At 37.4% G+C, this 13,406-nt stretch overlaps 1 protein-coding gene across 1 annotated transcript; it reads left to right on the top strand.

Moving 5' to 3' along the window:
- Positions 9,321–13,331, top strand: LOC107616837 (methylesterase 1). Its single transcript, XM_016318753.2, has 3 exons — positions 9,321–9,791; positions 11,116–11,241; positions 12,943–13,331. Exons 1-3 carry the CDS (start codon positions 9,411–9,413, stop codon positions 13,222–13,224), a joined length of 789 nt encoding a protein of 262 aa, XP_016174239.2. The 5' UTR covers positions 9,321–9,410; the 3' UTR covers positions 13,225–13,331.

Raw genomic sequence — 13,406 nt, 5'->3', positions numbered from 1 at the left:
TTTAGTTAAAGAAATTTATTTATACCATAAAAATTATAATAAGTAGATTTGACAATTAAATATGAGATAATAAAAAGTAAAATAATTGTTTAAGAATATATATAAAAAATAATATTTATTTATGTTAAAAATAAAAAGAAAGCCATTATAAATTATTTTTTGTTATTTTGAATATTATACTGTGTGTAGAATTATATTTTTATTATTTTAAATACTATAACAAGTGATTGTGTGTATATTTCTAATTCTTATCAATATGTATAGATAGTTCTAATTTAAAATTTTAAATATATCTAAACAAATTGGTCAAGTGATCAGTTTAGTCGTCCGTTTAAGTAAGTATTGTGGGTTCAAATTTCGTCTCGTATGTGTAGCAATTCATTGCCGGCCAATTGCAGACTCTTAAAAGGAAATCAAATTCATGACGGATTAGTCCTTAACTTGTTGGGTATCGTGGAAAGCCAAAAAAAAATATCTATACCTAAATTTTATTATATTTTTGCCCCCAATGCTAAATTTTTTTGGGTCTGTCACTATGTGTAGCTGATATTTTTCCACCAAAATTTTTTATTTCATGGCATCACACAAAGACTTGGTTTGGTAAAGTTTTTCGAAGAGGTGCTTGTGCTTTTTAAGAGTTCAAGCTCCTCATTTTATGTTTGGTAAATAAAAAAGATCATGTGCTTGTACTTGCAGCTTTTAAAAGATCGGGATACTTTTGAAAGCACCTAAAATAGAGCTTTTCAAAGTTGACTTGTGCTTTTCAAAATTTAAAAGTCTAATATAACCTCATATGTTAACGAATTTTCAAATTTAATGCTTACATTTATGTCTATTATAGTATTTTTAAATTTTAAAAATTATTTTACCAAATACAATTGTTGTTGCTTGTATTTATTAAAAATAATTTTTAATTTAATTTACCAAATATAAATATTACAACTTTAAAAAGGTTATCTTTTAAAAGTTAACTTTTATAAACTTTAAAAAAGTAAAAGTTTTATTAAATTAAGACAAATTTTGGAGTCAATTTCCAGTGAAAGCAACAAAAATATAACTAAAAGGCCCAACACTATATCAGCTAGGCTTACATACAAACTATACAAGCTAGTAAAACACTCTTGATACACAAAACAGAGCTACTTCCCCAACCCGCTTGGGCAAGCAACGGAATTTTGAACCTTTATAAACTGACCAAAGTATGAACCGGTTTCATGCTCAGCGTGGATTCTTGCAGGTGCTGTCCACGTAAAAGATTTTCAATCAATCTAAGCCATTTACATTTTTTAAAGTATATATGAAAGGCTTAAAATAGTGGAATCAAATGTTCCCATCAAGTACAACGGAACACTTGAACATCTTCCAATAGTATTGATACGTTACCTGTATCCTCGGTCGCCCGGAATACTCGGCACACTAATATCCGAGGCCGACGCCGCACTAAACAAGCTCGGAACAAAAGCAGATAAGCTCGGCCTCACTCATTCGAATAAAAAGACACGTGCATCATAAAGCTCGGTTCCGTATCAACCGTTCGAAAATCTCGGCACGTGATCAGGACCGAAGCAGCATCACCTAAATTGAAAATGAGAAACGTGCTCAGCAGATTTATAGCACCATAACAGAATATCTTAACTAATCTATAAACTAGGACTCACCCACTAACGGGTAGAAACCAACTTCTATAAAACCTAGCTAATACACTCGGCTAGGCCTCAGGTTCCACTACCAGTTTCTATATTAATTTATTCACTCTCACTTAATCACTCTCTCTTTCTCTCTTTTCTGAGACTATTACTAACTTGAGCGTCGGAGTATCTTTTGCAGGTATTCCCACCGCGGTGTTTATCCGTCGGCCGACGTGAAGCTCTTCCTCTCCGTTGACGACTCACTCGGAAGTGCTTAAGCTCGGCCTACCCAGTGTCCGGACGAATCACTTGGCGCCCACCGTGGGACCGGAGTACATCTAACCCCACTGTTTCCTTCGTTTAGTCTCTTACTTTATTTTGCAGGATTCCCGATCCTCGGACATGGCTGACAAGGAAAATCCACAACTCTCACAGGATGACCTCCTGGCTCAGATCACTGAGCTTCAGGCGGAGGTACGGAGGATAGCCGAGCTCTCAACACAAAATAATGGAGAGAATTCCAAGGGCTCGGCTCAAAGCGCGGCGGACCCCTTAAACATCGTCCCGCCAAAGGAAAAGCTCACCCTCGACAACCCCTTTTCCGAGGAGATCACGAATTACCAGATGCCAAAAAACTTTACGCTGCCCTCCGCGCTGGAGCCGTACAAGGGGTTCGGCGACCCCCGAGCCCATGTGAAGAAGTTCCAATCAATGATGTTCTTCAACGGCCCGAACAATGAGCCCGTCCTCTGTCGAGCATTTCCCACTTACCTAGATGGTGCGGCGTTACTCTAGTTTTCTAAACTTTCTGCAGGTTCGATCTCCTCCTTTGAAGACCTCGCCAGATCATTTATTGATTACTTCGCTGCGTCTAGAATATATGTACATGGCTCGGACTTTCTCGGCACCATCAAACAAGGTCAGCACGAGAGTCTGAAAGACTACATGACCAGATTCGCGGACGCCACTATGGAGATCCAAGACTTGGACCCGGCCGTTCACCTGCACGCTCTCAAGGCCGGCCTCAGACCTGGCAAATTTCGGGAGACCATTGCCATAACAAAGCCAAAGACGCTAGAGGAATTCCGAGAAAGGGCGGCTGGGCAAATGGAGATCGAAGAACTCCGAGAAGCCCAGAAATCAGACAAACAGCCACATCGGAGAGATGAGGAAAGGACTTTCAGATCGCCAGGCAACAGGGACACAAAGAAACCTCCAAAGCCCGCGTCAAAGTACAACACATACACCAGATTTAACACCAGAAGAGAGAACATCATCAGAGAGATCCTCAACGCCAGAATCATAAAACCACCAGCCCGAGCAGGGAACTACCAGGATCAACGATTCGTAGACACGACAAAATATTGTGCCTTCCACCGAAAGTTCGGTCATACCACAGATGACTGCATCGTTACGAAGGACCTCCTGGAAAGACTAGCACGCCGGGGTCTCCTGGACAAATACATTGAAACCCGGAAGGGCAGAGGAGGAAACTCGGACAGGGCAGAGCATAAGCAAGCAACGGCTGACGACAAAAAAGAGAGGGCGACTCCTGATCCGCCAAGAGGAGTCATCAACCACATATCGGGAGGATTCGCAGGCGGAGGAGAAACAAGCTCGGCCAGGAAGCGGAGCTATAGAGCAATGCTGGCAATCGAAGGAACCATACAACCAAAGAAGGACAAAGAACCAGACGTCACAATATCCTTCAACCAAACAGACTTCAAATCGGTAAGCCCTAACCTCGACGACCCCGTGGTAATTTCCATCCAGGTCGGAGAACTGTTGGTAAGAAAAACATTGTTAGATCCAGGTAGTAGTGCTGACGTTTTATTTTACTCTACTTTTACTAAAATGAAATTATCAGAAAAACTGATACAACCCTCCTCTGGAGAGCTAATTGGGTTCTCCGGAGAGAGAGTCCCAATCATGGGACACATATGGCTAAAGACCACAATGGGAGAGATCCCTATGTCAAAATCAATTGATATTCAATATTTAATAGTAAACTGTTACAGCCCTTATAATATTATACTTGGGAGACCCGCACTGAACATATTCAGGGCAGTGGTGTCCACATTACATCTGTGTGTCAAGTTTCCAGTGCAGGAAAACAAGATCGCCACGGTATATGCGGACCATCAGGAAGCTCGGCAATGCTATCACGCTGGTCTAAAACCAGTCCAAACAAAACAGGAAGCTCGGCCCCAGATCCAAGCCATCCAAACTTCTGCCAACACAGCGACACTGGCCGATCTTGACCCAAGAGAAAACCTCGGCGAAAGACCTCGGCCAATGGACAATCTTCAACAAGTAACACTGACATCAGATGACAAACAATGCACATATGTTGGAGAAGCATTAGAAGGGGCAGACCGAGCAAAACTTATTCACATACTGCGTCAGAACGCCGACCTCTTTGCATGGACGCCAGATGACATGCCAGGAATCAACCCAGAGGTCATCTGCCACAAGCTAGCAATCGAAAAAACAGTCCGACCAGTTGCACAGAAGAAAAGAAACCTCGGAGAAGAGAAAAAACAAGCAGCACTCGAAGAAACCCAGAAGCTCCTCAATGTAGGTTTCATCAGAGAGATTCGCTTCACCACATGGTTGTCCAACGTGGTAATGGTAAGGAAAAGCTCAGGTAAATGGCGCATGTGCGTCGACTTTACAAACTTAAATAAAGCCTGCCCTAAAGATGCATATCTACTGCCTTGCATTGATAAATTAGTTGATAACGCCTCTGGTTTCAAAGCTTTGAGTTTTATGGATGCATACTCTGGCTATAACCAGATCCTAATGCACCCAGAAGACCAAAGCAAAACAGCTTTTATAACAGAACATGGGAATTTTTGTTACAAGGTAATGCCATTTGGCCTAAAGAATGCAGGTGCGACATATCAAAGGCTAATGGACAAGGTGTTCCAACAGCAGATAGGCCGCAATATGGAGGTCTATGTAGATGACATGGTCACAAAAACACCTATGCAGAGGTCCCACTATGACGACTTAATAGAAATCTTCAGACAACTCCGAGCATATAACATGAGACTCAATCCAGACAAATGCGCGTTCGGAGTACAAGGAGGGAAGTTCCTGGGATTCATGTTAACATCTCGAGACATCGAGGCCAACCCGGAAAAGTGCAAGGCCGTGCTGAACATGACAAGCCCAAAAACGGTAAAGGAGGTTCAGCAACTTGCAGGACGAATAGCTGCCCTGTCACGTTTCCTACCTGCAGTGGCAAACCGATCTTATCACTTTTTCCAGACATTTTCTAAAGGCAGGAAGTTCAACTGGACAGACGAATGCGAAAATGCTTTTACCGAACTTAAACAACGAAGAAGAGCAAGCTTCTATACAGTGCTCGGAAACACCCTATACAGGCGAGGACACTCACAACCATTGCTCAAGTGCATCAGCAACGAGGAAGCCGAGGAGGTTATGGCCGAAACGCATGAAGGAGTCTGCGGCAACCATATTGGCGGCCGAGCATTAGCAGCAAAGATATTGCGAACATGATACTATTGGCTGACGATAAAACGGGACTGCATCACCAAAGTCAAAGCATGTGATAATTGTCAAAAGCATGCCACCCTTTCAGAGACCCCAGCCGAGGAGCTCCATACCATAGAGGTAAGCTGGCCTTTCGATAGGTGGGGATTGGATATCCTCGGACCCTTTCCGAAAGCGCCAGGCCAGGTAAAGTTCCTCTTAGTGTCAATAGACTATTTCTCTAAGTGGATAGAAGCACAACCACTAGCACACATAACATCAGAAAAAGTGCGATCTTTTCTATGGAAAAATATCATATGCAGATTCGGTATCCCAAGAGAAATAATCTCAGATAACGGAAGACAATTTACAGACCATAAGCTCGCCACCTTTCTGACAAACTTTAACATCAAACATCACTTTAGCTCAGTAGAGCACCCGCAAACTAACGGACAAGTTGAATCAGCTAACAGAATTATCTTGCAGGGGTTAAAGAAAAAGCTCGGCGAAGCTAAAGGGGAGTGGGCCGACCTCATTCCAGAAATTCTATGGAGTTACAACACCAGCATTCAATCTGCCACAGGGGAAACTCCCTTCAAATTGGTATATGGCGCAGAAGCGCTCATTCCAGTAGAGGTCAGCGTCCCAACGTTAAGGACCGAGCTCTATAATCAACCAAACAATCAACAAGCTCGGTCAGCTGAACTGGACCTCGTAGAAGAAGACAGAGACATCTCCGCCATAAAGCAGCAAGCTAGAAAACGATACCTAGAGCAAAGACACCACAAAAGAGTAGCTCACAGGTCTTTCAACAATGGAGATCTTGTACTCAGACGAACAGAAGATGCACGGAAACCACCAGCACATGGCAAATTAGCGGCAAATTGGGAAGGTCCTTTCCGAGTTCTCCAAAACCTCAGAAAGGGGGCTTACAGATTAGAAACCCTTAGAGGAGAGAAACTTCCGGGAACATGGAACATCTCCTCTCTAAGGGAATATCAATCGTGACATAGCCTGTATAATAAGCGAATGATGGTACTCTTTTTCCCTCCGACGGTTTTTTCCCAAAAACAAGGGTTTTACTCGGAAAGGGTTTTAATGAGGCCAGACGCAACAAATCATTGTACCCATACAACCTAATGTACAATCAAAACAGTTCTCATTTTGACAGTTAACATACATTTTAGTTAGTAAACGCAGCGAATTATCCGAGCATTATCCTCGGAACACTAACATCATAAGCCGAGCATAATCCTCGGAAAACTCCCATCGTGAGACTAAGTCAAAGTCTTTCAAAATTAACAAACCAATCCGAGCTTCATACTCGGAAAGCAACATGCGCATGCCGAGCATACTGCTCGGAAGAAGTACAAACGAACGATATCATCAAATCGCTTAAACAAATCCTAACGTGCTTCTATTCAAAAATACAAGTTCTACACTAGAACATCTACTCTCATTTCCAAACAAGTTCACTTAAACAGAATGGCTTCGGCCATCTTCGATTTATATATACACGACTACTTCTAACACACAATCATAAGTTTATCCAAAATATCAAATTTTATAAGTCATCATCAAGCACACTAAGACAAAATACAACCCTCACCTGCATAAAACGGCTCACTCCTACATGACCAACATCCTCGATCATCTTCATATCATCTGGGAAGCAACACAGCTCATCAGCCATGACAGAAAAAGGGTACAGTTTTCCCCACAACGAGCGACAATGAACATCTTCCGAATAGCCATGCAGTCTTTTTTGAGACTCATAGGCAGACTCCACTCGCTGAAGCTCCACAGAAGACTCCCCTTCCTTCAGGAAAGTCTCGGCAATCTTTTCTTTCGCGAAACCCCTCTTTCGTTTAGACTTAAGAGCAGCCTCGGACTGAATCACAAGGTCTCTATCAGCATTGGTAGCCGAGCTCCCCTTCTCAGCCTTCTTCCGCTGATTGAAGAATGACTTCAAACCAGCAGTAGTAATCGTAGGCACCTTTTCACCTGCACCAAAAAGCCAACAAGGTAAGAACAGACAAGGACAAAAACGACAAACTAATCAAAAAACAACTAATTTACCTAGATATCTCAGAACCGCCTCTCTATCAGAATCCCATTTTAACAACTCGGACACAGATAGCAAACCCTTCGGACCCAACTCTTCAAACAGAAACTCCATCACAAGTTGATCATCAACCGACCTATCATCCACGTCTAACGCTTGCACAGGCTCGGAACACCAAGATAAAGGGAACTTCTCAACAAGAAACTCATTTAGATAAAAAGGAAACTCCTCAGGTACACTCCTTACTTTAACACACATAGTTTTAAAGTCCTTAAAAGAAGACTTATAAAGGCCAAAAATAGCGCGACGGGGGTAACTACTTAGATTAATCCAGAGACCTCGGTTAACCCCTTTAGCTTGAAACAAGGAGAAAAACAACCGAAGAGAGGGCGGCTGCTCAAGGAATTCCATCAACACCTCAAAAGCCCTAACAAACCCCCAGGAGTTTGGGTGAAGTTGACTCGGAGCACAATTCAACCAATAAAGAACACCACATTCAAAGTCAGTAAAAGGGACCCTAACCCCCAGTTCAGTAAAAAGGCAGCTGTACATATAAAAGTAAGCCCAATCATCACGAGAATGGAAAACCCAGTCATCAACACCACAGGGAAGTATCTCTATCATTATATCACTACCACTCCTAACCCAAACATTCGAACCCATCATATCAACAGACTCTTTATCGCTAAACTGAGACACATACTCCTTAACCCTAGAATCAACCCAGCCATATAAACCCCCCCCCACCTTCATTAGACACTGTACCTTCCATAAGAACAGGGAGCAGAAAATCAAAACTAAGAGAAGTAGGGAGAGGCAGCAAGAAAATGAATCAACACTCACCTTTCTTACTCATCTTCTCCGAAAAACGCAGAAGCACCAAACACAAAGGAAAAATATTAGGGAAGGGAGCACGTTTATTACATAGTGGAAAGGCAGTTACATATGAAAACGTCTCCCTATGATCTACATCCTTAGAAAGCCCACGATCAACACTCAGCATATCAAACGGTCAGGGGCTCCTCGAAACTTACAAATGCAATCAAATCAATCATTCATTACCGCACGAAGAACAACGCAGACAATAAATGCTACAAACCATTTCAAAACACCAATGCGCCAAAACTAAGACAAGCTCGGGGGCTGTGAGGAGCACAAATAAAAGCGACCGAGGATTTGGCCATCCGAAGTATACAAAGCTCGCCCTAGTCTTGTCCAAACCAAGGCAAGCTTGGGGGCTATGATACGTTACCTGTATCCTCGGTCGCCCGGAATACTCGGCACACTAATATCCGAGGCCGACGCCGCACTAAACAAGCTCGGAACAAAAGCAGATAAGCTCGGCCTCACTCATTCGAATAAAAAGACACGTGCATCATAAAGCTCGGTCCCGTATCAACCGTCCGAAAATCTCGGCACGTGATCAGGACCGAAGCAGCATCACCTAAATTGAAAATGAGAAACGTGCTCAGCAGATTTATAGCACCATAACAGAATATCTTAACTAATCTATAAACTAGGACTCACCCACTAACGGGTAGAAACCAACTTCTATAAAACCTAGCTAATACACTCGGCTAGGCCTCAGGTTCCACTACCAGTTTCTATATTCATTTATTCACTCTCACTTAATCACTCTCTCTTTCTCTCTTTTCTGAGACTATTACTAACTCGAGCGTCGGAGTATCTTTTGCAGGTATTCCCGCCGCGGTGTTTGTCCGTCGGCCGACGTGAAGCTCTTCCTCTCCGTTGACGACTTACTCGGAAGTGCTTAAGCTCGGCCTATCCAGTGTCCGGACGAATCAAGTATAATACACAATGTTATAAAAATATCGATATATATCACACGTTTATTTATAATATAGGAAAAAATGAACCGCAATTTCGGTCAAAAGAAGTTTAAAAGGCAAAAGTAAATCACGTGGAATTTTTGGGATTTACCCAATCAACGTGATCCTTCAATTGATTGTTATTCCTTAGTTATTAATATTTGCACCATTATTACAATTAATTCTCTATCTCTCTCTCTCTTAATTGGCATTACAATTAACCACCAAATTAAATAATTAATTTTTAGCGTTTAGATGACTGTATATTGTACTGCTTATGCTTTTCCCACTTTTCACAATAGTACAACAATCCCCGACCGAAAACTAACTCTCCCATCTTCGCTATATATATACACACACACGGCCACGCGAATTACATTTATACTTAACATGGGTTCAGAAAGTGTTACAGACTCATCAAAGCACTATATTTTGGTACATGGGGTTTGCCATGGTGCTTGGGCTTGGTACAAGATCAAGCCACTTCTAGAATCTTCAGGCCACAAGGTCACGCTTCTTGACCTTGCTGCTTCCGGAGCCAACTCCAAGAACCTCCAAGATGTTGAAACTCTTTCCGAGTACTCTGAGCCTTTGTTGGAAGTTTTGGAGTCACTTCCCCCAAATGAAAAGGTGGTTCTTGTGGGTCATAGTCTTGGAGGGCTCAATATTGCACTTGCCATGGAAAAATTCCCCACAAAGGTTCAAGTTGGTGTTTTCTTGACCGCTGTTGTTCCTGACACTCAACACAAACCATCCTATGTCTTGGAAAAGGTTTGCTTTCTGTACCCATTTCTTGATTTTTTTTTCTTCATCAATAATATAGTTTATAAATTTATCTAAAATTAATAATTAAAAATCGTTAAATAATTTAGTTTGGTGTTATCTTTTACTTTCTTTTTGAATTTCAAAAATTTTTAAACCTCTTTCTTTCTAATTATTTTTTAAATTTTCGAATTTTCTAAGTTATTTTTATTTTATTTTATTTATTTTTGAATTTTTTATTTTATTTATTTATTTATTTATTATTTTTTTTACCTAAGTATGAAATATCATGAAATTGCTATGGTTTTAAGTTTAGTTTGGTAAATATTTTGAAAGAGTATTTGTGTTTTTAAAAAATACACAAGCTTAAGTCACTAAAAAAAATACACAAATTTTTTATTTTGTATTTAGTAAATAAAAAAGATGAGATACTTGTTGAACTTATAACTTTTAAAAAATAAAAGGTTTTTGAAAATATTTACACATTGTTTGGATTGAGAGACTTTAAAGGAAAAGAAAATGGGAGAAGAGAAAATAAATAGAAAAATAAGTTTTTTATTGTTTGGAGGAGAAGAAAAAGTAAAGTGAAAAAAAAAATAGTGTCAGACCCACTAAAATATTTTCACTCCAAATATGAGATGAAAATGAAAAAAAATATGACAATCATGAATAAAATTACACATTTACCCCTTATCATTAATAAATTATAATTTACATATAATATAAATAAGGGTATTAATGTAATTTTATATTATTATGATTTTTTTTTTCTCATTTTTCTTTCTATCCAAACAAAAAAAAAAACATAAGGTTTTACATTCATTACACATGAGCATGTTTGTAGTCTCCAGTTTATATTGTCGATGGAGATTTCTGAAAATAAGCATTGAATTTTGAATTTTTTGCTTTTTTTTTAAATATTTACAAGAGTTTATTTTTGATACATCGACAATACAAAATGTTTAACACAATCATCTAATTATATCTGATTTTTTAGATGATTATTTATGCAATCAATATAAAACAATAATTATTTTTTTTTAACATAGTATTACATAACTGAATACACATAAAATAGTTTTATACTGCAATGTATCAAAATTAAATTTTATTTTAAAAATTAATATATATTTAAATTTTGTATATTTAAATATAATATTAAAAAGTAATTAAAAAAATAAATTAAAATTCTCAATAGTTATTCTATTTTTAATATAAATTAAGGAGAAGTAATAATGGAAGACAACGTAATCCTAGAACAAATTAAAGTCATACCGCCCACTACAATATTCTGTTCTAATATTTTCTGAGCATTACAAGTTTTCAACTCCAGTACAGTGAAAGCATGCCTGCGACTTCATGGTTGGACACGGAATTCGGCAAGTGTGGAAACAAAACATCTGTCTTGTTTGGTCGCAATTTCATGTCCAAAATGCTCTACCAGCTAACCCCCGTTGAGGTAACTAATTACTTTAATTCAATTTACAAAGTGATACGGTAAATAAGAGAGATTTTGATGAATGGTATATTTGAAATTTTGAAAGGTTTAAAATGTTTTGCAATTCAATTATTGAAATTTAAAAACATGTAGTTTTAAAATATTAAGTTTGTGTATGCAATAAGAAAATGATGAAGGAACTTGGATAGTTTTTCTCTTTGGTGATGATATTTTTAGTTCATTATTCTAAATTAAACAAAATAATATTCTATCACTACTTTTTTTTATTTTACCAAAGATAGGAGACTCGAACCCGCAACCTCTTAATTAAGTATGGAGAGACTATGCGATTTGAGTTATAACTCATTGGCATATTCTATCACTACTTGAAACTTGTAAAAGAAAATTATTAATATTCAAATAAAATACTTTATATACAAGATTTAAAATGCATTCTCTCTTGTAACTATTTTATTGAAATAATGCACTTAAGATTTTTTCTTATAAAATGTTTATACGACATTTTATTAAGGGATAAAACACACACTACAAGAAAAATTAATTTTACTAGTTATTTATTTTACTTTTAATAGCAATAAAAATAGTCGATAATATATTTAAGGATTTATCTATCTTATACTCTAAGAATACATGTTAAGTTTATAAATTAAAAAAATTTTCATTAAAAATACAAAAAATTTAAATTCCTAATATATTTGTTTTACATTCATTAAGTGAAAGTATTTAATTTTTTTTACTGATAATAAACTTATCATATATCTTTATTGCATACATTAGCTAGCTAAACCTTATATTTAATGATAATTAAACATTATTAACCATCTTATACTTTATTACTAAAAAGTTTTAGTGACAACCATACAATTGTCCGCAAATATTTTTTTAATAGCCACAAAAATAATAATAATAATTTAGGTAACATATGTCCTAAAAATACATGATAAATTTATAATTAATAAAAATTTTAAATTTTTTTATAATAAATACAAAATAAATGTATTGAATAATTTTTACAATTTAAAATACACTAAAATTTTAAGATGTGTTCACGAGTTTGTTTTGAAAACAAAGTGAAGATTTTATAAGGGTTAATCTTTGTTGTATTTCGAGGTTTTATTTTCCAGAAGAGCAGTGATAAACCCTCAAAAACTTTTTAAATTCTCAATTTTTAAGTTCTTTCAAATTGAACATTTTGGAGATTTAAATTTAAATGGTTATTTTTTGTCTAATAAATTATTATATTATCATCTATCTTTTAATATGTAATATTCTAATAAAGAAAAGAAAATTGTTAAGAAAACAATAAATCCTCTTTTAATTTTATTTAAACTTCTGCAAGAAATTAAAAATCTCAAAACTGAATCATTTCCTCTTCGTCCTCATCCTATACTTTCCATTTCTTTTCCTTGCAATTTAAAATCATATTATCTCACGTGCGCTCCATTACTTAGTTTTACTAAGGCAGTTGCACTTGCACCTAAAGAAAATGATAGAAATAAATATCTATGGGCTCTACGCCAATACCATTAGAAGTTTTGGCCGTGTAATAAATATAAAAATGTTTAAAAATTAATAAAAATCAGTCACAAATAATTTAACATTTGTATGTAATATTTATTTATTAGTTATTATTAATAAATTTATTTATGTTATTGTCTCTTTAATTACTAACTTGGAAACATTGATTGCATGTTGTTGCAGGATCTAGAACTAGCCATGTCTATGTTAAGGCCTGGGTCACTCTTCATTGAAGACTTGTCTCAGCAAAAGAACTTCTCAAAAGTGGGATATGGGTCAGTTCCACGTGCCTTTATTGTTTGCACTCAGGACCTTGGGGTTCCATTGGAATTTCAACGGTGGATGATAAAAAACGCTGCCATTAGTGACGTCATGGAAATCAATGGCGCAGATCATATGGTTATGCTTAGCAAGCCCCAAGAACTTTGCGATTGTCTCCTAAAGATTGTTATGAAATACCCATGAATGAATTCATGTATGTCATGAAGCAGGGGTAAGTAGATGAGAAAAATCGAATAAAAAATTATAATGTTAGTTTATATGATACAAAATCGAAGTTGTTTCCTGCCTGCTGAAATTTCGACTTTTGAGTGAGATAATGTGGTTAGTATTCAAATAAAACAATAAATAAGTTTCTAATCTTTTAA

This window comes from Arachis ipaensis, chromosome B01 (genome assembly GCF_000816755.2).
Source record: "Arachis ipaensis cultivar K30076 chromosome B01, Araip1.1, whole genome shotgun sequence".
Lineage (NCBI taxonomy): Eukaryota > Viridiplantae > Streptophyta > Magnoliopsida > Fabales > Fabaceae > Arachis > Arachis ipaensis.
The sequence above is the reverse complement of the archived record's forward strand: the minus strand, read 5'-3'. Positions and strand labels throughout refer to the sequence as shown.

Excerpts from the sequence above, each read along its gene's own strand:
- LOC107616837 (XM_016318753.2), top strand. The coding sequence starts at position 9,411 with ATGGGTTCAGAAAGTGTTACAGACTCATCAAAGCACTATATTTTGGTA. Across the intron at positions 9,792-11,115 it reads CATCCTATGTCTTGGAAAAG|TACAGTGAAAGCATGCCTGC; the intron begins GTTTGCTTTCTG and ends TTTCAACTCCAG. Across the intron at positions 11,242-12,942 it reads ACCAGCTAACCCCCGTTGAG|GATCTAGAACTAGCCATGTC; the intron begins GTAACTAATTAC and ends ATGTTGTTGCAG.